The following is a 27549-nucleotide window of genomic DNA, read 5'->3' on the forward strand; positions in this document are numbered from 1 at the left end:
CATTTTATATTTATGATTTTTTTTGAAAAATAACTAAATAATTATATAAATAAATAAATATATATATATATATGTATTATATATGTATATTATTTGATTATGCGAAAACAAAAAATTGTCAGGAATTAATTTTTATAATCAAAACTATAATTCAAATAATGTAAAAGAATGTTACATTTTTATATATAATGCATTTTAAAAGTGCCTTTTATAAGTAATGGCACCATTACATAAAACAGCAAAAAAAAAAAAAAAAAAAAAAAAAATTAGCATGTAATTATAAATGTCTATATGTACAAATATAAACTATATAAACATATATATAAACGTATAAATAGATTGATTCACATGCACATCTGTAAAATGAATATGTATATATATACATATATATATATATATATATATATATTTTTTTTTTTTTTTTTATGTCAGTTAAAATCTGGAGCTTCTCCATCAGCATTTGTATTTAAATCGTCAAAATTTAATTTTTGTCCCCATAAGTTTTCCCATATTTGTAAAAGGTCATTTGTTGCTGTCTCAAAATGAGAAGTAGCATCATATGAAGAAGTAACAAAAATATTGTCAGCTGGTTTTTTGCTGGTAGATACATACAAATCTGAAATTTTGACAAATTTTTCCTCAATTGTTCCCAAAAGTTCTAATGGTTTTTCGATTTCTTTTATTGGATTATTTGTTTCTACCGTTGCTGATACAATGGCAATATATTTTCCTTTAAGTGTAACACCATGTTGAAAGGAAACAAGATTAATATATATATCACTTTTTCTATTTAATTGATTTTGTGGAATAATAATTTGACAGCTATTGGTTTGATTCGTTTCAGGTATTGGATTACTTAAGATACATATACATCTTATGACTTGTCCAATTTTTTTAATTTTATTTTTTAAATGCATAACATAACTTGGATCACATATAACTTTATCACAATAAGCAATTTCACCATCACTTGATTTTATACCACATACTTTATTATCATCATCAAAAACAAAATCTACAACATTTTTATTTAACATAAATGTACCTCCGTTTATTGCACACATACGAGAAAAACCTTCGGGTATACCACCTAAACCATATAATGGATATATAAATGGAGATTTACCAAAAGCTGATATAGACTGCATATATAATTTGATTCTTTCTAAAGTTAAATATGCTGGCTGTTTTAAATAATCATCATTCAAATATAAAGCCACAGCATGTCCTAAAAAATCTATAGTTAATTGACACAAATTAAAGTGCTTATATATTTCCAACATTGTTAATTTATATGGATCTAAATTATCCCATGTATTCCTTTTATTTGCATCCCATTCACTTACATACTGGTAAAAATTTTTACATCTATTTTTTTCCATTAACGATAATAATGGAGATACTAAAGCTTCCATATCGGTAGCAGGCACCTTATGAATAAATTTTTCAGAAGTTAAAAATCCTTTCTTTTGATGTTGATAAACATATGACCCTTCTACAACAAGCCATTCCAAATAATTTGTTACTCTAGTCTTTTTTAATATTTTTACTAAATTACCTCCAACCAAAATAAACTTCGGAATTAAGTCTACATTCCAATGTCTATTCTCTCCATATTTGCTTGGAATGTTCTCCTCTGAAGGGGCAAGAAAAAGTGGGAACAAATATATAAAACATTGTGAAATAATTATTATATCTTTGTAACAAGTATATGCACAAACACACAAAAAAAAAAATATATATATATATATATATATATATGATGTCATATATAAATATTACTTGGCTTAAAAGTATTATACAAATTTGTTAAATTCAATGATGCAGTTTCTCCACCATAATAGGGGTTTCTGTCTAATACTAAAATCTTTTTACCTGTACAAAGGAAAAAAATCAAAGCATTTTTTTTTTTTTTTATATATAACATATCAAGTATTAAAATATGCAATAAGATTTTTTAATGTATCAAATTCAAAAAAAAAAAAAAAAAAAAAAAAAAATACATACATACATATATATATATATATATATATATATAACAAAACATATTTTAATATTTACCATAGTGGGACAAAAGTCCACTTAAAATGCATTCTTTGAGCCCCGTACCTAAAATAATAACCTAAATAAAAAAAAAAAAAAAATATGGGAACTTACAATTTGTCAAATTGATACCTCAAAAATATATGAAGGGCATATATCTATACATTTACATATGCAACACAAAAGCATACACTGTAAAAATATATATATGATATAAACACAGAGTAATACATAAGAAAAAAATAAAAATATGTACATATATAAATATAAATATATATATATATATATATTTGCATTTATTAATATATATTATTCTTTTTGGTTATATATTTTATTATTATTACATCATAATGCTCATTCATTTTATTCCGTAAAATTTGTAATAACAATAATTATTTTTATATTAATTAATATATATATTATGTAAATAAATAGATAAATAAATAAATAAATAAATAAATAAAAAAAAATATATATATATATATATAAATACATATATCTTTATTATTTATTTATTTTATTTATATTTTTTTTTAGTGGGATATATTCTGTAGTTTTATATTTTCAAAAAAAATAAAAATTTTTAAATATAAATATTTGTTCTAAAAATGCAAATATATAATATTATTATATATATATATATATATATATGCATATTATATTTAAAAAAAATAAAAAAATAAATTTCAAAATAAAATTGGAAAAAAAAAAAAATGATAGACTAAAAATTTTCTTATTTTAAAATACAATGAAGGGTTATGTTAAATATACATATATTTTTTTATGAACAGGAATATTATTAATCTGATCTATTTAATTATATTAATCATCGTATTTTTTTATAAAATATTCATTTTATTATTTTATTTTTTTTTTTTATTTTATTTTATTTTTTTTTTTTTTGGCATATTGTTATATATTTTATAAAAAAAAAATATACATATTGTACATTTTTTATTAACACATAAACAAATATATTATAATAATAATATTTATATGCATATATTATTATGTTTTTATTTTTATATTTTTTTATATTATTTTTATTATATTATATTATTTTTGTTTTGAAGTACAAAAAAATATATTCTTCAATTAATTATATATATTTTAATAATTTTATTATATATTATTATTATTTTTTTAAATAATTAAAATATTTAATGTGTTTATTAAAATTATTATATATATTATATTATGATATATTAATTATATTTATATAAAAAAAGAATAAACTGTGAATTATTCGTATTATTCTTATTTATTAATAAAATTAAATATAAAAATAAATAAATATAAAAAATAATTACATACATAATACATACATATATAATATATACATATATATATACATATTTATATATATATATATATATACATATTTATATATATATAATATATAGTTATGCTTATGTATTTATACTTTTTGTATTTTTTATTTTTTATTTTTTTCATATGTAACGGTATGTCTCCTTTGATGAATAAATTTCCAAAAATATAAGTAATTTTAAAATATTTTTATTATACTCCCAATAATATATATATTATTTTTATCTTTAAGAATATAAAATATATTTATAAGGCCAAAAAAAAATACAAATTCCTAAAAAAATAATTAATACTATTATTTTTTTTTTTTAATTTTTTTATTTAAGTAATGAAATCTTTTAATATATTCTAATAAATTTTAAATAGAAAGGTTTAGGTTAATCAGAGTAATTATAAATTACAATAATTATTTAAACAAATTTTATAAATATGGCATATATTTTTTTTTATATACAACCAAAAAAGAAAAAAAAAAAAAAAGAAAAACAATTAAAAAGTAAGGAATATGTGGGAATAATATTAAAAAAAAAAAAAAAAAATTCTAATCATTATTTTTATAAGTTTGTGTAGTCACTATTTGATTTTAAAATCTTTGTCATCTGTTCCAAGCGCCTACAAAAAAAAAAAAAGAAAGCAAAAAATATATACATATATATATATATAAATAACCAATTATAAATAAAGTTATGAAAATATATAAGTATATGAGCATTTAAATTTTTTTCATTTTTCATTTAAGGGTAGATAATATATTCATTTAATAAGCAATTAAGTGTATAATAAAACTGTACACATGTAGAAGGCTATATATTTATATATGTTTGTAAAAAAAAAAAAAATAATTACGATGGAATGTATAATATATTCTTCATATATATAACTATGATCATGTTCTGTATACATATATATAAATATATATATATATATATTTAATTATTTTATATATTTTTTTTTCTTACTGATTTAAGAAAACGTTAGTATAAAAATAGCTATTTGCACAATCCCATATACATTTTTGTTCACTTGAACTTAATTTTGGTCCAATTTTTGAAACACATTTATTAAAACAAATATCCATAACCTTTACATTTTCTTTTTGTTTCTGTACAATTTCTTGCAGACTTAATAAAACCTACTCACCAAAAATTTAAATACAAAAGTAATATCAAACAACATATTTGTTATATTATACATACACATATATATATATATATATACATATATAAGCTTTTTTAAACATACTGCTGCTCTCTTTTTGTCGTCAAGATTATCATCTGTAGGTAAAGAGGAAAGGTCCATTTTTATTTATATAAATTTTCAAAAATATAAATATATGAAAATGTTCTTTTTAAAATGAACTTGTTCCTTCTTAATATGTTATAAATTTTCTTACAACAAAAATAAAAAAATAATTAAAAAACATATATATAGATATTTTAAATTATATCATTTAATTTTTAAACAAAATTTTTCCAAAATGGAAAAGATGGGAAAAAAACTCCAAAAAAAAAAAAAAAAAAATTCAAAAAAAAACAACTAAAATTTTTATCATTTTATTTATCATCAAAATATAATATATATATATATATAATATTTTTTTTTTTTCAATGGTACAATGTATATTATGTAAATGATGTAAATAATATATTTTAAATGTATAATATAAATAAATAAATAAATATATATATATATATATAATATAATATATATGTTTCTTTTTTTTTTTTTTTTTTTTTTTTTTTTGTTTCTCCATTACTACATATTTATATTCTATATCAAACTTTATATATAGAATTATATATTTCACTTCTCCACTTTGTTTTTCTTTTTTTTTTTTTTTTTTTTTTTTTATTTACTATTCTTTAGATTATTAGCATTCTAAATTTTATAATATTTAAATATTATAATATTTTAAAATTTCTTTATACATTCAAAACATTTCATATATATGTGTTATAAGAATAAATATACTTATACATATATATTTGGATTGGAAAATTAATACATATAACACATTACAAGTATTTTATTGTAAAAAATGTTGTCGTATGGATAAATAAAAAAATATAATAATAACAAAGTGCTATCCCTTATTTATTTATTTATTTATTTTTATTATTTTTTTTATTTACTTTTTTTCTTTTCATCCTTTTGGAAATAAATTGCATCCTTTACGAAAACAAAACAATATGAATAATAAATTAAAAAAATTTCCTTCGCTTTTTTAAATAAAAAAATAAATATATATATATTGAAAATTAAAAATTAAAAAGAAAAAAAACATAAAAAGACAATAATATATTATATATATAATGTAATTTTTAATATTTATAGGAATGTAATTATCTTCCTAATACATTCACTTTATTTTAATTATTTTTTCTTGTATGCAGTGTGTAAAAAAAAAAAAAAAAAATTAAAATAATTAAAATAAATTAATATCTCTATAGAATCAAATATGATGGAAATTACTTATGAATGTGAATATTCCATAAGAATATATAAAAAAGGTTACATTTGAATATGTATACATGAAAAAATCATACTATATATATAATACATTTATTTATGTGTTAAAAAAGGTAATAATGTGTTCCTTTAAGTTGAATATTTCATATGTCAAAAATTACAATATTAAAATACATCCTCAATATTTCTAATTTTTAATAAATAGTAAAATGGTGTATTATTAAAATTATAATATTTAATTGTACTTGTATTTATTCCAAAGTTCAATTATTTTATCCTTTGGATTAAAAATATATATATGTCCATTTTTTTTTTTTTTTTTCTCAAATCATTTTATAATACAAAAATTTATTTTTATTAATGATTATCCTGATGAAATATATATATATATTATGTATATATGTATGGATTTATTTATCTTATTTTATTTCTTTATGATGGTTGTTTAAATTAATATTCAAAACAGGGTAAAATATATTTTCATACAAAATGTGCTCAATTGTAAAAGAAAAAAATATCATACATTAATAAAATATATTTGAACATAATTATTTTTTTTAAGATGAAAATGTGCATTCTTCATATGTTTACTGTACGAGAAAAAAAAAAAAAAATAAAAAAAATAACAAATAAATACGGAAAATAAATATACGTATATTTTATATATCAATATTGTTATGATAATTATGTGAGAAATATATGCATTAAAAAAAAAAAAAAAAATAAATAAAAATTAAAATAAAATAAAATAAAATAAAATTTTATATATATTTAATTCATATATATGATATATATCTTTTACAAAATATAAAATAAATGATGAAACATAGTCGAATACACGTAATATATTCAAAAAAATAGGTGTAAAAATTGTAATAATACATATATTATAATAATAAAACAATTAAATTTACAGTGAAAGTACTATTATATTATTAATACATATATATATATATATATATATATATATACTATAAAGAATAAGGATAACGTAAGAATGGAAGTTATATATAGAAATATTACAAATACATATTTCGATTATAGGAGAGAAATAAAAAAGAAAAAAAACAGATTTAAATTAAGAGCATATGAAAAATTAGATGAAGATGAAGATACAGGAAAAGAAAATTTATTAAATGAAAATGAAGATTTGGAAATGCAAGAACAAAGCATGTTACCTCCTTATTGGATAGAAAAAATTGAAGAATGTTCAGAAGATATAAATAATATGAAAACAAAATTAATACAACTTCAAAAATTACAAAAAAATAAACTTTTAAATGCTTTAAATAATGATGAAACACTTACAGAAAATATAACACAATTATCCTCAAACATAACATTTTTAATAAAAAATTGTGAACAAAAAATTCAAAGTGTGTCTTCAAAAGATTATGATAAAGATAAAAATAATATAATTGAAAAACTTAAGAATAATGCTAAAAGTAGCTTACTTTCTCAGCTACAATCATTATCACAAACATTTCATAAAAATCAAAAAAGTTATATAAAAGAATTTAAAAAAATGTCTAATGCATATGATGACCTTCAACAATATCAAAACTTCAATGAACAAAATGAATTACTTTATCAGCAAGAAGAACAACAACACTCATCAGTTAATATGAACAAAAGGAATAGTGACTTGAAAAAAATTGCTGATACTGTAGTAGATCTTCACACAATATTTAAAGAATTATCAGTTATGTTAGTTGATCAAGGATCCTTATTAGATCAAATCGATTATAATATGGAAGCATCCTTGGACAAAAGTGAAAAAGGAATAAACAAATTGAAAATTATAGAAAAAAGAGAAAATGATAAAATAGCAAAAAAATGTGTTTCATACCTTACGACATTAATTTTTGTTTTATTATTTTTAATTATAATCAAACATTTGTATTGATTTGTTTTACACATATATATATATATATATATATATATATATATATGTGGATAAGCTTTTATGATATTATTAATTCACAAAAATGGCTAGCTTATATGTGTATATAAAAAAAAAAAAAAAAAAAAAATTAACACCTAGCTTTTATATATATGCTAAGACAGCTAGTTTATAGTTTAATTTTTTTTTTTTTTTTTTTTTTTTTTATTCTCTACCGATACAAGCCCGATTAGCTAGTTCTCATAAATATTAATATGCTTAATTTATGAATATGTGAAGAAAACGAACAGTATTATATTTTTAATTCTCCCTTATTTTTTTTTTTTTTTTTTTTTTTTTTGTTTTATTCTATATATTTAATTTAAAATAGTAATGTTGGAAAACATTTTAAAAAATTATGTATATTCCAACAACTTCTTATATATATGAATGTATGTATGTATGTATATTTTTTTTTTTTTTTTTCCATTTGAATAATATTTTGAAATATATTTATTCTTTTTTTTTTTTTTTTTTCTAAACATTATAACATTTATAATTTAAAATAAATATGAATAAGTTTTTTAAATCATTAAGATATAAAAGTTATAGTGGCTTTACAAAAAAAAAAAAAAAAAAAAAAAAAAAGAACAAAGAAAATAAAATGAATAAATAATAATTAATAATTATATAATATAATATAATAATATATCACCAAACAAAACAAACAACTATTACATATTGATAAGTGCAAGTGTGAGAAATGTTAATAATTATTACATAAAAAAAAAAAAATTTTAATATATAAAAATATATTGTATATATTATATATTTATACAAAGGAGGTCGGTAGTCCCATCTCTTTGAACATCATATTCATATTGTCCGATTCTTCATCGTTATTTTCATTTTCATTTTCGTTTTTCTTTTTTTCCTTTTCTAATTTCTTTAGCATCTTCTTTTCCTTTCGTTTTTGGATTCTCCTTTCCTCATCTTCTTGCATATCTTTTAAATTTTTCTTAGCATCTTCATATGGATCTTTTTCAACATCCTCTGTTTTGTTTTGTTTCTTATCTTTAAGAAGGCTTAACCTTTTTTTTACATCATCTAAAGTAACTTTTTTTACCTTCATACTATAACCTAACATTCTATTATGATTCTTTCCATTAATGTGATCTAAATATGTTTGTGAATCTTTAAGAACACAATCACATATTTTACAATAATAGCCTCCTTGTTCATTTTTAGGGGTTTTCTGAGTTAAAATTTGAACTTTACCTAAATTTTTTTCTAATAATAAATTTTCTTTTCTTTCTTCTAATAATTTTCTTTCCGATGGTGGAGGCGGCTCAAGTTTAGATTTTTTTTTTAGATCCGGCAACAATTTTAATATTAATTCATCCTCATCATTCTCAACTTTTTCATCAACCTTCTTTTGATAATATTCTTTATCCCAAACTTTTCTTCCATAACTATCAATACTTGAGGCAACGTTTTTCTTATTCCTTTTATTATCATAAACGTCCTCATCATTTTCATAACTCTTTCTTTTTTTGCTCATTTTTACGTTTTTTTTTAAGCCTTATCTTATGCATATATTATATATATATATATATATATATATATATTAATTTATATTATATACCACATTATAAAAATCAAATACGAAAAAAAGGAAACAAAAAAAAGAAAAAAAAAAAGAAAAAAAAAAAGAAAAAAAATATATATTATATATAATTATATCATTCATACAACGAAATATGAATAGCTTATAATTTACGTACTTTTTAAGTACATATAATATAAATTGTATTGGTAGAAAAAAAAAAAAAAAAATTATATCTAAGGTACTATATTTCCTTATAAATGAAACATAATATATATATTTTTTTTAATTTTTATAAAACGAAAAATATGTATATTCAAATTTTATTTTCTTCTTCTGAAGATAATATTTTATTTTTTTTACTGGCATAGTATCTTCATGCTGTATTATTAATATGTAAAAGTCCTGAAATATGTATAAGAAAAAAAATGAAAAAATTAAGAACCACATAAATGTATATATAAAAATGTATACAATATTTTTAATTTTATTTTTATATCATTAAATTTAGATGATCAAATAAATTAATTTTACATTTATTTTATTTTTTTTTTTTTTTTTTTTTGAAATTTTGTGTAAGAGTTATAAAAATATATATTTATTCATATAATTCTGAAGAGAAAAATAAGAAGAATATAAAAATAATATATAAATATTAAGAAATAATACTTTTCTTTTGATTTACTATTTATATTGTTTATAGACTATCATTATTCGTTAAATAAATATATATGTAGGTGTATTCTATTGAAAAAATATACAAAAGGGAATATGGAAGTTTTTATGAAACTATAAGAATATTTACGGGTGATAAAAATTAATACTTAATAATATACAATTTTAGTAGCGCTTATTATTTAGCTGATATAATCTATGATTTATAAAAGTATTATACATTTATTTTATTGATGTTTATAAGAAATTATCATAATAGTTAAAAGGATAATCATTTTCTTAACACATAGATCAAGGAAGACAACATTAAAAGAAGTATAAATTACGAATTTATTCTTATATCATACTCTTAAAAATGAATGCTACTGAAAATAATTCTGTAGATTTAGAACCTTTTAACTCCATATTAGACCGAAAATACTTTCCATATTTTTTTTTCCTATTTGAAATATATTCCATTATAAGTATTTTTTGTTTATTTGATTATAATAATGTAAACAGAACAAAACAAAGTATAAAAACGAACCTTATTTTATGTTTTATGGCATCTATTAATATAGGGCTTTCCATATATTTTTTATTATTATATTTTGATGTTTGTGTTTGAAACTATTCACTATAATACATTAGAAGTGAATAAAAATTTTATTTTATTTTAATTTTTTTTTTTATTTTTTTATGTAGACATATATATATTACTAATTTATCATATTTGTGCATAATTTCTTTTAGTAAAAAGTTAAACATGGAAAAGAATTAAATATATATATATATATATATATTATACATATTATGTAAAATAACATATTTTGTGATATAAGTGTTATTTTAAAAGACCCTCAAATTTTTTAATATGGAAAAATTAAATAGTAGTTTATTATAAAATGGTTATATGATAATCCATTATTGGAAACACATATGTAAAATGAAATAATAAAATAATACATATATCGTAGAAAAAAAAGAAAAGTAAATATCATAATGTATATTCACTAAATACAAATTATCATATTATTTTGTATATATAAAAAATAAAATTAGATAAATAATCATAATAAATATAATATTGTAATGAAGCATAAATCAAAATACATATTATATACATAATCAATCTTAAAAACAACAGAAAATATTCTTAAAGTCTCCTAGTCTTCTTTTGTAATATATTGCTGTTCCATCCTAACAAATTTATAAAATGAAAAAGAAAAAAATTATAAAAAATTATTATTGCATAGATAATGTTTAAATATATATATATATATATATATATATATAAATGAATATAATAAAAATATTTAGTATTTTTAAATTGGTTATACTTTCAAGTACTCAATACGATATTTTAGATTATCTTTTTTTGTTGGTTTTTGTGAATAAATTATGTTACCATTAAAGAAACTAGGAGTTTCCTCGTAAGTAACATTCGATGAATCTAACAATTCCCTAACCTTCTCATGAGTCATATGATCACCATAAAAATGTTTACTTTCCATTCTTAAAAAAAAGTATGATTCTAAATTTATGTATATATAAATGGACAAGAAGATAACTTTTACAGAGAAAAAAATAAAATATTTTATACCAATATATTAATAATCTTATTATTATTCCTAAATTAAATTCATAAATATATAAATTTAAATATCAAAATTTGTAATTATAACATGATTTTTTAAGGAAAATAAGGGATTTAAGAAATTATATTTTTATTATTAATAAGAATGCTTATAAATATGTTTCATACTGTTATATCATTATTGTTTTTATTACATATATATATATATATAAATTTATATTTATTTATTTATTATTATTATTATTATTTTTTTAATATTCCAAAATATCTTTATATTACCAAATGGCTTTCTAGTGAGCTATTTTGGTGTAGATTAAAAAAAAAAAAAAAAAAAAAAAAAAAAATATGTCTATATAAAAGTTGGTCATGCAAAAAGAGAAAAAATAAAAGAATCATTTGATAAAAATTATAAAATATATTCTGAACGTTCATATATATATATATATATATATATATATATATATATATTTATTTTTTTTTTTTTTTTTTTTTTTTTGTGATATATTGCAAATTAGCTATTCATGTAATTTATTAAGCTAATATTAAAATAGATACATTATAATATGTATATATGTTTCTTTTTATTCCACATATTTTTTGTTCTTTATATTGTATATATATATATATATTTTTTTTTTGTTATTATTTATTTTTTTATTATTCATAAAAACAGTTGGACACATATTATCAAAACTCACATATGGTAGTTATATAAAATATATATATATATATATATATATATATAACAGATATGTGGAAATTTAAAAAACATGTTAAAGGTTATTACAACATAGTTAATGATTTTTTTTTTATCATATGAAAATAATATATTGTGGTGTCAAGTTTGGGGTCATACTTATATAATTATCTTCATTTGGAAATTTATTTTCTATTCAATATTTTTTAGATATCCCTTAATTATTTAATTATTTTTTATATAAAAAAATAGGAACTATTTTCTCTACTTATATGTGTGCAACAAATAAACTTGTCCTCATAGAGACTGGATGAAGGAACCATTTAAATATATAACATAACATAATACACACATATAAAAAAGAAATATAGCATAAAGTGAATATGCTCTTATATAATCTATTTGATATGAATTATATATTTTTATTTTTCTCCTTATAATAGTAAGGTACAACTGGAATTATTTTATTCATTTATTTATATTTTTTTTTTCTCATTTTATATTATATCTACATATACTGTAAACATTCTTTTTTATTTTAAGGAGAACCACTTAGAAAATATGTTTTTATATATTATAACCCATGTTATAAAATTATATAAAAATTATTAACATGTTTTTTTCTATTTTTTTTAGAATTAATATATATATATATATATATATATATATATATATATATACGTATATAACATTTCGAAAAGTATATGGAAAATTAAAATTCCAAACAATTTATTTTGTTTGAATTTTTAATATTTAATAGAACAATCCTTTTTTTTTTTTCATTTTTTTTTTTAATTTACTCTAGTACAAAATAAAAAATTTTTAAATAATTAATTTTTTTTTAATTTTTATCAAAAATATATTTATTTCATCAATTTATTATTTTTTTAATTAAATGATAGAATCATACGGTACATATTTTTTTCAACCTTTTTATAATATATATAATATATATATATATTAGAACAAATAAAATATTATTTAATAATTAGATTAGATATACAAAATTTTTAATTTTCAATTTTTAATTTTAAATAAAAATATATATATATATATTTATATATATATTTATATATATATTTATATTTATATTTATTTAATTATTTATATGTAGATGTGTACTTAATTGTAATGTGTTCAAATTTTAAAATATATAACGACGAATGAATGATTTTTCTTATTTATAAAATATTATAATTTATGAGTAGAGAAAAAATTATTCCACTATTTGATATTATAAGAGTAAAAAAAAAAAAAAAAAAAAAAAAAATAGGTACGTAAATATTTCTTTAAATATGTATATATAAGGAATTTTTATTTATACTAAAAAAATGAAAGTTACTATATGAACAAATGTTTAGTGAGTAATCATTAATATTGTTCTAACACTAATTTTTTGTACACAATATGTAAATAAATAAATAAATAAATAAATATATATATATATATATATATATATATATATATATATATATTTATATTTATATATGTGTAATATTAAGGAAAATAATGTTTCCCAGTTTTAATAATCCATATTTTAATATAAATAAAAAATGTCTACAGAAAGAAAATAGGATTGATATGAATCCAAATAAAGTAGAGGGAACAGAAGTAACTAATGAACTATATCTTCAATTTCAAAATGAAATAAATATATTTATAAATTGCATAAATGGACATGAAAAAAAAAATAAAGAAATTAATTATGTAGAAACCTCCCATGTAATGACTGGTTCTGAAGACGAATTCATTTTTTATTTAAGAAATATACAAGATAACCAAGAGAAGGAAAAAAATAGAAAAGAAAAACAATTACATAGTAACATCATTAATTATAGTGAATATAATAAGAATTATACAACAACACAACATATATGGAACGGAGGTGATATAGAGAAAAAACAAAAGAAGAAAAAAAAAAATTATAGTTCTAATTCTATGAAAAAATATAATATAAATAAAAATAATGAAAATATAATTTTCGAAAATATGTTAAATAAAAATGAAGAAATTTTAAATCACAAAATTTCAGAAATAATAGAATTTGGGAAAAAAAGAAATGATCCCAATATATACAATCGTGCAAATAAAAATATTTATACTTATTTAAAAAATTGTAATTTAAAAGGTTATGAGAATGGATATATGAATATATCTGAGAACTATAATGATCATAATAATATTAATATATATAATTGTGAAGAGGAAGATGATATATGGAATACATTTATGTTTACTAGAAATGATTCAAAAGACTCAAAAATGATTATAGCTAATTTTATAAATAGAATAAAAGATAGCAAGCAAGAACAAAATAATGAAGATATGATGCTTAAAAAATATACACATAAAAAAAAAAAAAAAAATTCATACCAAAGTATATGCAATAATTATACTGAACATTTAAATTTTAAGAACATAAATATGGAGAACGAACAAAAGATATCCTTCTCAAATTATAATAACCAATCAAATGTTTTTAAAGAATATGAAAAGATAGTTAAAAAAAATGAAGAAATACTCATATTATTATATAAAATTATTTATAAATTAAACATATTTGATATTAATAAAAAATTTAATAAAAAAATAGAAGATGTAGTTAATATATATATAATAAAAGTAAACAATATTATTAGTACATATAAATTATTATTACAATATGACAATATTCAAAGAAGAAAATTGCTTGAATATTATTTCAAAAAAAATGAAATAATGTTGTTGAAAAATATACTAAAATATATAATTCAACTTATGAGTGAAATTAAACATCAATATAGTGGAATTAAAAAACAAATACAAAAAAAAATTATGGAAATACAAAAGGTAGCTTCTTAAAATTGGGATATATATATATATATATATCATGCTGGATTTGTCTCTTATTTATAACAAGCTTCCAAAAAATAAAAAAAAAAATGAAATGAAGCAAAATGACACAAAATAAAAATATGTACAAAACGTATAAACACAAACAATAATAATATTGGAAGAAATTCCCTTTTTATATTATTTTAGACGTCTCATTTATTATTTTATTTATTTATTTTTTTTTTTTTTTCGTCTTAACTCTGATGGGTAATATACTCATAAAAGTTTATCTTTTATAAGAAATAAAAAATTTATAAACTTTATAAATAATAATTTTTTTAAGTGAATTATAATTAATGTAATAACTAATACTTCAAAATGTATGAAAATTTAAGACAAATAAATAAATAAACACATATGCATATATATATATATATATATATATATATATATATATATATCAGCAGCAACTACTATCTATGTGTTTGTATATATTAACAATTAAAAAAAAAAAGAAAGCAAAAAAAAAAAAAAATATATGAGTTTATTATTTATAATTTAAAACAAAAAAAATAAAATAAATAAATAAATAAATAAAATAATATAAATTAACATATGTATATAATATGAGAATTACAATGTGAAAAGATGAAAAAAATAAAAATTTAATTAAAATTTTTTTGGAATTCAAAAAAAAAATTTTGGGCAATATAAAAAAAATACAATAAAAAATGAACCACATAAAATTTAGTTATCTTATACATATTTATTTTAATCTGTAACATTTTATATGTGTACTTTTTTCTAATAATAAAAAAAAAAAAAGGTAATTAAACATTTAGGTCATTTCTCCAATAAGTTCTTTTAACTCTTCGTCGTCAGACTATAAAAGGAAAAAAAATGTACATGAGTAAATATTAAAAAACAAAACAAAACATACAATTAATAATAATATATATACATAGAAATGAGTAGCATCATTTTATTGTACCTCTTCGTTAAAGTTTACATTTTGTCTTTCCTTATTTGGAACATTAATATTTTCTAAGAATGATAGAAAAAAAAAAAAAAAATTTATATAATATATACATAAAAATAATGATAGGTTTATAAGACATAAACATAACAATAAAATTCTTCTTACCGTTTGGTATTGCGGGTATATTATTAACTTTAGCACCTGAAAAATATTTAGAAAAAAAAAAAAAAAAAAAAACAATATATATATATATATTATATTTTTATGCTTATTATAATGATTTTACTCAATTTTTCTTCCAAGCTTTGCTCTTTCAATAAATTGAGTTCCTTATCGATTTCGTCCTGAAAAATAAAAATAAAATATATAACATATATATATATATATATAGATGATGAACATATTAATTGATAATTATTAAAAAAATAAATGAAAAAAAAAAAAAAAACACAATATCATTTTGTTTATATATAATAAATATATCATTACATCATCTACGTTATTTATGAGGTTGAAACTTAAGGCTTGGTTAATTTCTTCTTGCATATCTTTATTTTCTTGTATTGTGTCAATAATTTTTTCCACTTTTTGGGGATTACTATAAAGATAAATAAATAAATAAATATATATATATATATATTTATGTATGTAAAGCATTCCATTCATATATTTAATGATATGATATTATTTTTATATAATGATAATCAACATAATATATAAGTTATATATGATTATTATAATATCTTATGGCTTTGTTATAACTCATAAAAACATATGCAATATATATATATATATTTATTTATTTATTTTATATATATATATATATTTTTTTTTCTTCGTACATTTCATTGTTAAGCTTTTTGTGTGTATTAGCTGCATAGGACAATGCACTAACTGCAATTTTATGTAAATGCATATTTTCTAAATTTATCATATTATCTTCTAAAGTTAATCTATTATTTAAAATATTTTCTATTTCTTGTTCATACAATTTTTTTCGTTTCAATAATATTTTGGCACTGTTCATTTGATTATTTTGAACTTTCTGTTTTGCCTCAATTTCCAGTTGCTGAAAAAAAAAATTTAAAAGAAAGAAATAATAAAACATAAACATAAACATAAATATAATTATAAATATATGGGTATCAAATTATGTAACGGAGTCAGATTAAATATATTCATATTTAACGTTACACATATATATATATATATATATATATATATATGTATATTCATACAAAGTATACTATTTCTTTTTATATTGATGTATTAAAAAATATCAACTTGTTTACCTTAATTTTTTTCTCCACTTGTACTTGCTTCTTTTCTAAAGCATCTATGGCTTCCCTATTTTTTAAAATAGCTTTGTATATTTCATCCTACCATCATAAAAAAAATAAAAAAAGAATAATAATTTTTATAATAATAAATAAATATATACATATATTTATATATAATACAAAATAGTATCAGACAAAAATGTAAGCAATAATATTCACTACACTTACATTGTTCTTTTTTTTATTATCACTATATTCAGGACTATTTTTTTTTTTGGAAAACCAAAATCTCATTTTAAAATACGACAAACAAATGTACAAATAAATATTCGCGTACTTATATAATATTACGATGGAGAAAATATTTAAAAAGAGGGGAAACAAAGAAATACATTCAAAAAAAAAGAAAAAAAAAAGAAAAGAAAAATTGAAATATAAAATATAAAATAAATATATAAAAAGAAATATATATATATATATATATATATATATATATATATATATATATATATAATATGTATTATGTTCATGTAACCGTTTATTATATGTTAAAAATTATATATTTTATTTTTTACAAAAAAAAAAAAAAAAAATAATAAAATATATATGAATAAAAATGTGCATGGTTTTTTTATACATACATTTTCTTTATTTATTTCAACCAAAATAGTAACGTATTTTTTTTCTTTCAAAAAAAAAAATAAAATAAAATTCCCCTTTTTTTTTTTTTTTTTTTTTTTTTTTTTGTCGATACATTATTTTAGGATGAAAAAAAAAAAAAAAACTTTTGAATTAAAATGTTATGTGATTCAAAAGGGAAAATATAAATGTAACATTTGTATATTTATATTTCAAGAATAATTCAAAAAGATTTACATAAAACAAATAATATATATATATATATATATATGTATGTATCTTTAATGTGAATATTTACGTTTTATTTTTATTCTTTTTAATTTAAAATGCTATATTATATTTGTACATGTTTTTTATTTATTTTATGTTCATAGGAGGTCGCTATTTTATTGAACATCCCTCTTTTCGTGGCAACACATTTTTTCAAACCCAAATAATTTAATAAAAATAAATTAAAAAATAAAATAAAATACAAATAAAAATTAACAAAGAATTTTATTTTTTTTTTCTTACAATATTGTAAATATCAATTGTTCATCTTATTATTCTATAATATATTTTTTTAAAAATTTAAGAAAGACAAATAAAATAAAAATAGACATGGAGAAAATATTGATTAGTTTATATTAAATAAGAAGCGTATTCAACTTTGAATATTTATTAAAAGTTATAAAATATTCAAAAATTTTTTATGAGCCTTAATAACTTAACCTTGTTAAAAATACAAGATACTAAGATAAGTCGTTTCGTCATATTACAAATATAATATAATTTTAAATGTCTATATTTTTTCTTCTATATAAAAAAACAGAAAAGAAAAAATACATATATATATAAATATATAGATATACATAGATGGATAAAGAACACTCACACAAAAAAAGTAATGCTATAATATTTATAAAGTACTGATGATATATTTAATAACAATGATATATAAACATAATTGGTCATATCATAAGAATTCAAAAAATACTTTTAAAACAAAGAAAAAAAAAACATCAGTAGGTTGGTTCAAAAAAGATATAATATATCTACCTATTTTTTGCACGTTGTTTTTTCATAATTTAATATCAAAATGAAAAAAGAAATAAAGAAAAAAGATAACATACATTAATTATTCTTGTAACATACATATATATCACCTATATATTTCACTCTATGAAATATAAATATAAATAAATAAACATATATATATATATATATATATATATATATATATATCTTGTCCCAGTTCAATAATTACAATGATAGTTATTTAAATTAATATCGTTTATATTACTATAGGTATATAATATCAAAAAAAAAAAAAACATTTCCGATTGTTTTTTTAATACAATGTATTTTTTCTTTTTTACAACATTGTATATTAAATTTTATGATTTTACTCATTTGGCAGTTTCATTTTTTCATTTATTTTGTGTGCAAAGGATAATAGAATCATTGAAAAAAATGTGTACTCATCAAGTATATATTAATAATATAATTCCTCTTATATAATGATGCATAAATATATATATACATATAATATTTTTTTTTATATAGGCCGTGCAAGTATTTGCATCGTATTTTTTTTTTTTTTTTTTTGATGGGATTTAAATAATTTTGTTCCAAAAAAAAAAATATATAATTTTTTTTGGTATTTTCACAAAAATAATATCATATATATATAAACAAAAACTATGATACTATATTATTTATATCATATATATATCATAATATATCTTATAAAGGTATACAAAGTACAAAATACATATATACTGGTAATATTTGTATTATAATATTATGTACTTATAAATTTTATATTTTCCAAATTTCTTTTATATATAATATAATATATTATTATTAAATATATATTTTATTTTTTTCTTATGAATTTTGATGGGTAAAAATATATATACTATATATATAGGTAATAAAAAAATATTTTATATATATATATATATATATATTAAAGTAATATATATATATTATATATATATAAAATATACTGCAGAAAAAATGTAAAAATATAAAATATTTACATATATAAAAAAAAATATATATATAAATATATGTACTATTTATAAATTTATATATGAAAAAACATAAAGCCAAAATTTTTTTTTTTTTTTTTTTTGTGATGTTCGCATTTTTTTTTTTTTTTCAATTTATCGACCAATAAAGCATGCAAAAAAAAAAAAAAAAATTTTTTTTTTTAAAACATTAAAAATTATATATGTATATATATATATATATATATATATATAAAAAAAAGTATAATAAATATAATATATATAAAATATAAAAAATAAATGAATTATACCCCAAAACATAAAAAAACATTTTATTAAAATTATATAAAATATACATATATACATATAATATATATATATATTATATATATAAATATTTAATTGAAAAGAAAAAAAAAATTATATAAATTTATATATATATAATAAAAATTATATAATAATATATTTATATATATAATAATAAATTCCATCGCATATATTATTTAAAAAAATATAAATTAAAAAATATATATATTTTGTTATATATAAAATAATATATATAAAATATAATATGAATAATAATATAATATATATATATATAAATTTATTTAAAATTTTGTTATAAACAAATTAAAAGAAAAAATTAATTTTTTTTTTTTTCTGATCAATCCATCCGTTGAAAAAGAAAATTTTATTTTTTATACATAAATATATTTTACATATATTTTTCTTTCTTAATTTAATATTATAAAAAATTTATATAATATTTTTCCTTTTTTTTTTTTTTCTTTTTTTTATTAAATTAAAAAATATATATATATATATATATATATATATATTTATAAAAAAAAAAAAAAAAAAATAATATTTTTATTTTTATATACATAAAATATTATATATATATATATATTTAAAAGCCTTCTACTTTTGTTTGTTTTCTTCTTTTTTTTAATTTTTAAATTAAATTAACTTTTATTTATTTTTTTTTTTTATAAATTTATCCTTTTCGTCTTAATAAATCTTGATGAACCTCGCTATACAGAATCTTGGTATTAATGACCCCTTTACAAATGAAAATATTGTCGATAAGGGGAATGGTAAATCCAACGCGACGAATTTAATACGTAAGATTTATTAAATAATTAAAAAAATATATATTTACCTATACATTTTATGTATATATTTTATAATTTTTTTCTTTATATTTCAAAGCATGGTGATATAGCTCGCCATTATAAATATTATAAAAGCCATTACATATATCCACCATTACAATTTTTCATGTTCATATATGTTATATATTTAGTATATATATATATATAGATAGATATATGCATAATAAGAATAATATATTATTGGCTTTATGTATAATAATATAATATGAGCAATGAAAAACAAAATACATAAATACATTATATATATATATATATATATGTAACATGTAAAATATATATTTATATAATACTTTTTAACTACAGATATTAGAAATCAACAAAGAAATGGTAGAAAAAGTGTTACTACAGTACAAGGATTAGGAAAAACATTTGATTTGAAAAAGATGGTTAGAGCCTTAAAAAAGGTAATTCTATATATATTATAAAAAAAAATTTTTGTATATTGAAAAAAAATATGCATCTTATGAATAAAAAAAAAAAAAAAAAAACAAAAGCGCAATATACATATACATTTAGTTTATTTATGCATATATTTACATTTATAACACCTATATATATATATATATATATATATATATTTATTTATTTATTTATTTATTTTATTATGTGTGTCTTTTAAATTATATAGGAATTTAATTGTAATGGAACAATTATTGAAGATATTGAGCATGGTTCAATTATTCAACTTCAAGGCGATAAAAGAAACAACGTTAAAGAGTTTCTAATAAGAGAAGGAATTTGCGCATTAGAGCACATACGTATACACGGTGCTTAATTGTATATATAAATAATGTTGTTTATTTATTTTTTATACATATATATATAATATTATTTTAACATTATTCAAAAAAATAAATAAAAAAAACAAAAAAAACAAAAAAAAAACAAAAAAAAAAACAAAAAAAACTTGGATACCTCTATTGAATTAACCGAAACAAATAAGTAAAGTATAACTATGGAATAAATACCATTTCTCATACATTAATATAAACCTGTTTAATTATACCAAAAAATTGTTCACATAATTACAATTAAAAACCTTTATATATTTTTTTTTATATATAATAAACAGAATAATTGTATATATATATATATATATATATATATAAATATATTCATAAATATACAATATCTTAAAAAAGTAGTAAAACAGTACAGTATTTATGCCTATTACTAAGTATTACTTATTTATAACAATATATATTTATATACATATATAAATAGTGTGGGGAGTAATAATCTTTGCAATTATTTTATTTTTTATTTTTTTATTTTTGAAACATTTTTTTTTTCCTTTTTTTTTTTTTTTTACTACCAAAATTAGAAGATATATATATTTAAAGAGAAAACAATGTGTACAATTTTTATGTATTTATTTATGTACTAATTGTATGCATATTAGAAAAATTGTTTCATAACTAGCCAAAAAAAAAAAAAAAAAAAAGGGGGAAAAAAAAAATGGTTTAGAATGGATTAGCTAGCACACACAAAAAAAAAAAAAAAAAAAATTAAAATATCACGTACGAAGAAAAAATTAAGAAGAAATTAATATCTTTTGGAAAATGTATATAAATGTATAGTAAATATATATACACTTTTAAGTGTATTATATCATTTATTTTTATATATTGTATATATGTATATAATGTATATATAATATTCCTTTTTTTTTTTTTTTTTCTTTTTTTCTTTTTTTCTTTTTTTTTTTACTCAATAAATATATACCTTTATGTCTTTTTTTTTTTTTTTTTTTCTTATTCATTTACTTTTGAAATTTTTTATGAAATAATAGTTAACATTATTATTTTTTTTATTATATGTATAATATATGTGTATGCATTCATTAATGTAACATAAGAAATATTGAGATGCATGAAGAAACTATAAAAACAAATAAACTTTATTTTGGAAAAAATGAAAAAATAAAAAATGATGCCTAAAAGAAAAAGAAAGCATAATAAAGAAATAAAAATATTATAATCTATAATAATTTCAATTATTTTTAAAATAAAAAGAATAGAATATTACTACTATATTTTTTCTAAATTATTAAAAATTATTTCTGTTTTAAGGGAAAATATTATACATATATAATGCATATGTATTAAACATATATAAGAAGGAAAAAAGAAGTTACATACGTATAAATAAATATATGTATATATATATATATATATATATATATATGTATATTATAAATGAAAATTTAATTCTAATAGATTAATTAAAATGAGCAGAAAACATTATTTATTTTTTACACTATTTAATTTAATTCATAATTTTATTTATATACTAATATATCATTAAAAACATGATTAGAAACACTTCTTAAATACAATTGGGTTTATAAAAAATATTTTCTATATAAACATTTTTTTTTTTTTTTTCAAATATTATCAATCTTCTATAATTCATTTTTCAATGTATAATATATTCAATAATGAGAACAAAATAAAATATCACACCTTTTTGGTTGTACTTAAATTTCTTTTTTTTATTTTTTTTTTTAATTATAAATCTACAAAATAAATAATATGAAGTAATAAGAAAAATTGAAATGTTATTTTGGTTAAGAATATGAATATATATACATAAATATATTTAAAAAAAAAAAAATTCTTTACTTATTTTATCATTTTTGTAAAACATTGAGTTAAATATTATATGGGTCCTTTAAAGGTAGTCTTATAGAAATTTAGGTGAAAAAAAAAAAATAAAAATATATACATATATATATATATATATATATATATATATATATACAATAATATAATAGAATGTATAAATTTTAATTAATATTTAAATATATTTTTTTATTTTCTCAAATTTTATGTTATTTATTTTTATTATTTTATTTTTTTAATTTTTTGTGTGCACACAACTATGAGTTTTTATTGAGAACAGTGCAAATAAAAAAAAAAAAAAAAAAAAAAAAAATTGTTCTCTTTCAATCTTGCGTGTAAGGTTTTTATATGTGTAATTATCAGTTAAATTATAATATTAATTTGTTGTTTTATATATATATATATATATATATATATATATATATTAATAAATAAAAAAAAAAGAAAAAACAAATGGACCTTTTATTAATAATTAACTGTGAACAGACCTATATATAAATATATATTATATTATGCATATAGGTATAAAAAAAAAAAAAAAAAAAAAGGAAGAAAAAAAGAACAATATATTATGGTTTGTTCCTGATTTCCAATTTTTTTTTTTTTTTTCATTTTTTTAAAGATAAAGTAAAAATATGTACATATATATTTTAAGTTTTAATTATATAATATGATAAAATTTTAAGAATAAAAAATTAAATGATTTATATTTAAGGGGACATGTAAAAATAACCACAGAACAGAAAATTTTATGGAAAAAAAATACATATATATATATATATATATATATATATATATATATAACATTGTACACACAAAGAAATAATATTAAGGTATTTATTTTTTTTGTGATCAAAAAATTATCAGTATTATAAAATAAAAAAAAAAAAATAAAATAAATAACAAAATAATTGATATATTGTACCATGTGGTATGATAATGAACGAATTGTAGAAGAAGAAGGAATTAGCAGATTATTAGTTGGAAGAACGTTTGCATATTTCCCAAAATATGTAGATGGTAAAAATAATAGTATAAGTAGTGAGAGTAAAGAGAATTTAGATAGTATAGATAATATAACATATGATAATAAAGAATATGTATTAATAACACAAAGATTAGGTAGAACCATAATACCATTAAACCCTGAATTATTAGCACAATCTACATTTGATCAAGATATTATTGATGGGTATTTAAATGAAATACATAAAAATGTACATAATTATTCTATACTAACAGAATATTCATTTCTTATGAATGAAATACCAAGAAATTTTTATTGTTTACCACAAATAGATAATTTATTAATATGGGATGTTTTTATAATGTTATATAGTACTGTATATAAAAATGCAAAATTAAAATTACAAATACGTTTAAGTCATAATTATCCAAATACATGTCCAGAAGTATTTTTTATAACACCCATCTTTCATCCTTTAGTTAATATTCAAACAGGAAAATTAAATTTAGGCACTAGTCTCTCGAACTGGGATCCTAGTTGCCATTATATGTCTCTTATATTTTTATACATAAAAAACCTTTTTTATTTACAAGAGGAATATAATAAAGAAACGGTAGAAAATCAAGAAGCGCTTTTTTTATTAAACAATGATAAAGATGAATTTATTAAAAATGTTCAAAAATATATAAATCAGGGTAATAAAAAAATATATGATCATATGGAAAATTGTATGTTTAATTTTAATCAAAAGGAAGAACATATTGAAATAAAGGATAAGTTGGAAAATATTAAGACTGATCAGGTATGTGCTAGAAAGGCTGAGGCTTTTGTACACTGGTTGATCAATGAATATTCGATGGAAAACACAAATGGAGATGGAGACACCACAAATGAAGATGACAACAATATAAATGGTGATGACAACAATATAAATGGAGATGACAACAATATAAATGGTGATGACAACAATATAAATGGTGATGAGAACAGTATAAATGGTTATGAGAACAATATAAATGGAGATGAGAACAATATAAATGGTGATGACAACAATATAAATGGTGATGACAACAATATAAATGGTGATGAGAACAGTATAAATGGTTATGAGAACAATATAAATGGAGATGACAACAATATAAATGGAGATGAGAACAATATAAATGGAGATGACAACAATATAAATGGTGATGACAACAATATAAATGTTGATGAGAATAATATAAATGAAGACGAGAACAATAAGGAAAACATAAAAAGGGATGATACAAATGAGGAATACAATCAAAATGATAATATAAATGTTGAAAAATATTCAATGGATAATTATATAAATAATGTTAGTACAAATGAATAAAAAAAAATAAAATGAATAAATAAGAATTACATATTACACAAAAAATTACTTGGATGCTAAAATAATATAAACAAAAAAAAAAATAAAATAAAATAAATAATAATACATACATAAAAATATATATATATATATATATATATATGAAAACATTTATATATATTTATTTTTCAAAATCGTAGCAAATATATTTTTAAAATTAAAACGCAGTTTAATATACACACCAAAAAAAAAAAAAGAAATTGATATCAGATTATATTCTGTTATAATAATGAATACTGTTTCTTTTTTTTTTTTATAACATTTTAAAAAATACAACAAATATTAAATTTATTCTGAAAATGTTGTAGATATGATAAGTTTAATAATAATTAACACGTTTTAAACATATTTGTAGAACCATACATTTAATAATGGAAAATGAGAATGTTATAATGAAGGTTGCCACAATGCTATATTTAAGCAGCCTAAAAAAAAAAAATAAAATAAAATAAATAAATAAATATATATATATATATATATATATATATATATATATATATATATATTATTTGGTATATCATGTGTTTCTTTGTCGTATTTTACTAGAAGCCAAAACGGAGCACTTTGGATTAAAACTAACATTGTTGGGAGGGCCTACAAAATAATTTTAAAGTATATAAAAAAGGTGATATATAAAAAAATTATATATATAAATATATATATATGTGTGTGTATTTACTTGTTATTATTTTTTATATTTATTATTTCGTGAGTATATTTTTATTACCTTCATGTCCATATAAAGTTGTTACATGGTTTCCTCCTTCAGACCAAATATGAATGCCCGCATCTTTCCCCCCTTAAAAATGTATACATAAAAGAAATATATATATATATAAATATATAAACATTTTGTCATTTTTTATTTTATTTGTTCGATTATTTCTCCTTTTATTCTTACCACACATGACATAGTGACCATCGGGTGTAATGGTTGGCATAAAAAACATATCATTCCTATTTTGAAAATAAATATTTTTTTCATTTGTATTATTTAATGTCTGTTGAAGTTTATCATTTGTTTGTGAATACGTATATTGGTTAATAATATCCTTTGTTGTATTGGACATGTCCCATTGTTGATTTTCTGAACGTGGATATTTATAAGTACAAATATAAGTACCTGTAATAGAATCTATTTTATAATGATTATTATGATTAGTTGAAATAATAATATATTTATTATCTGGAGTAAAAAATAGGTTGGTTATAAATTCTTCATTTGTCATAATATTTTTCAAATCTATAATATTGTATTCGCCACGATCATACATTAATAAATCATAAAAATGAATTTCTTTTTTACCATAGGATGCTATAAATATATGACCTTCATTATCAAAACAAGAAACTGGTCTTACAAAATTTGACTTATAAAGAATTAATGGGGAGTCACAATTAAAA

At 17.4% G+C, this 27549-nt stretch overlaps 11 protein-coding genes across 11 annotated transcripts in view; 5 read left to right on the forward strand and 6 right to left on the reverse strand.

The window, feature by feature from the left end:
* Positions 1 to 428: 428 nt before the first annotated feature.
* PF3D7_1242800 (rab specific GDP dissociation inhibitor) lies at positions 429 to 2405 on the reverse strand (the record flags this gene model as incomplete). The annotated part of the gene is made up of 4 exons (XM_001350780.1): positions 429 to 1636; positions 1783 to 1875; positions 2062 to 2122; positions 2388 to 2405. The coding sequence occupies 4 exons, from the start codon at positions 2403 to 2405 to the stop codon at positions 429 to 431; spliced, it is 1380 nt and encodes a 459-aa protein (XP_001350816.1).
* Positions 2406 to 3926: 1521 nt separating this feature from the next.
* PF3D7_1242900 (mitochondrial import inner membrane translocase subunit TIM13, putative) lies at positions 3927 to 4671 on the reverse strand (the record flags this gene model as incomplete). Its single annotated transcript, XM_001350781.2, has 3 exons — positions 3927 to 3984; positions 4332 to 4504; positions 4615 to 4671. 3 exons carry the CDS (start codon positions 4669 to 4671, stop codon positions 3927 to 3929), a joined length of 288 nt encoding a protein of 95 aa, XP_001350817.2.
* A 2167-nt stretch (positions 4672 to 6838) lies between these two features.
* PF3D7_1243000 (syntaxin, Qa-SNARE family) lies at positions 6839 to 7747 on the forward strand (the record flags this gene model as incomplete). Its single annotated transcript, XM_001350782.1, has 1 exon — positions 6839 to 7747. The coding sequence occupies one exon, from the start codon at positions 6839 to 6841 to the stop codon at positions 7745 to 7747; it is 909 nt and encodes a 302-aa protein (XP_001350818.1).
* Positions 7748 to 8555: 808 nt separating this feature from the next.
* On the reverse strand, positions 8556 to 9284 carry PF3D7_1243100 (zinc finger protein, putative; the record flags this gene model as incomplete). The annotated part of the gene is made up of 1 exon (XM_001350783.1): positions 8556 to 9284. One exon carries the CDS (start codon positions 9282 to 9284, stop codon positions 8556 to 8558), a length of 729 nt encoding a protein of 242 aa, XP_001350819.1.
* Positions 9285 to 10359: 1075 nt separating this feature from the next.
* On the forward strand, positions 10360 to 10611 carry PF3D7_1243200 (dolichyl-diphosphooligosaccharide--protein glycosyltransferase subunit OST5, putative; the record flags this gene model as incomplete). Its single annotated transcript, XM_002585442.1, has 1 exon — positions 10360 to 10611. One exon carries the CDS (start codon positions 10360 to 10362, stop codon positions 10609 to 10611), a length of 252 nt encoding a protein of 83 aa, XP_002585488.1.
* Positions 10612 to 11117: 506 nt separating this feature from the next.
* On the reverse strand, positions 11118 to 11497 carry PF3D7_1243300 (conserved Plasmodium protein, unknown function; the record flags this gene model as incomplete). Its single annotated transcript, XM_001350784.1, has 2 exons — positions 11118 to 11183; positions 11324 to 11497. 2 exons carry the CDS (start codon positions 11495 to 11497, stop codon positions 11118 to 11120), a joined length of 240 nt encoding a protein of 79 aa, XP_001350820.1.
* A 2289-nt stretch (positions 11498 to 13786) lies between these two features.
* PF3D7_1243400 (conserved Plasmodium protein, unknown function) lies at positions 13787 to 15118 on the forward strand (the record flags this gene model as incomplete). The annotated part of the gene is made up of 1 exon (XM_001350785.1): positions 13787 to 15118. One exon carries the CDS (start codon positions 13787 to 13789, stop codon positions 15116 to 15118), a length of 1332 nt encoding a protein of 443 aa, XP_001350821.1.
* Positions 15119 to 15929: 811 nt separating this feature from the next.
* PF3D7_1243500 (vacuolar-sorting protein SNF7, putative) lies at positions 15930 to 17644 on the reverse strand (the record flags this gene model as incomplete). The annotated part of the gene is made up of 8 exons (XM_001350786.2): positions 15930 to 15974; positions 16083 to 16135; positions 16236 to 16271; positions 16357 to 16414; positions 16560 to 16668; positions 16913 to 17139; positions 17363 to 17449; positions 17579 to 17644. The coding sequence occupies 8 exons, from the start codon at positions 17642 to 17644 to the stop codon at positions 15930 to 15932; spliced, it is 681 nt and encodes a 226-aa protein (XP_001350822.2).
* Positions 17645 to 21007: 3363 nt separating this feature from the next.
* On the forward strand, positions 21008 to 21933 carry PF3D7_1243600 (translation initiation factor SUI1, putative; the record flags this gene model as incomplete). Its single annotated transcript, XM_001350787.1, has 3 exons — positions 21008 to 21107; positions 21462 to 21562; positions 21787 to 21933. The coding sequence occupies 3 exons, from the start codon at positions 21008 to 21010 to the stop codon at positions 21931 to 21933; spliced, it is 348 nt and encodes a 115-aa protein (XP_001350823.1).
* A 2775-nt stretch (positions 21934 to 24708) lies between these two features.
* On the forward strand, positions 24709 to 26106 carry PF3D7_1243700 (ubiquitin-conjugating enzyme E2, putative; the record flags this gene model as incomplete). The annotated part of the gene is made up of 1 exon (XM_001350788.1): positions 24709 to 26106. The coding sequence occupies one exon, from the start codon at positions 24709 to 24711 to the stop codon at positions 26104 to 26106; it is 1398 nt and encodes a 465-aa protein (XP_001350824.1).
* Positions 26107 to 26532: 426 nt separating this feature from the next.
* Positions 26533 to 27549, reverse strand: part of PF3D7_1243800 (uncharacterized protein) — a gene marked incomplete at both ends in the record, with an annotated part of 1466 nt that continues 449 nt past the window's right edge. Inside the window, 4 exons of the mRNA XM_001350789.1 lie at positions 26533 to 26570; positions 26689 to 26739; positions 26873 to 26944; positions 27047 to 27549. The exon at positions 27047 to 27549 is cut by the window's right edge and continues 449 nt beyond it. Of these exons, the coding sequence (XP_001350825.1) occupies positions 26533 to 26570; positions 26689 to 26739; positions 26873 to 26944; positions 27047 to 27549 (664 nt within the window). The remainder of the gene's footprint in view (positions 26571 to 26688; positions 26740 to 26872; positions 26945 to 27046) is intronic.

The sequence above is a fragment of the Plasmodium falciparum genome (assembly GCF_000002765.6).
Source record: "Plasmodium falciparum 3D7 genome assembly, chromosome: 12".
NCBI classification, from domain to species: Eukaryota; Apicomplexa; class Aconoidasida; order Haemosporida; family Plasmodiidae; genus Plasmodium; species Plasmodium falciparum.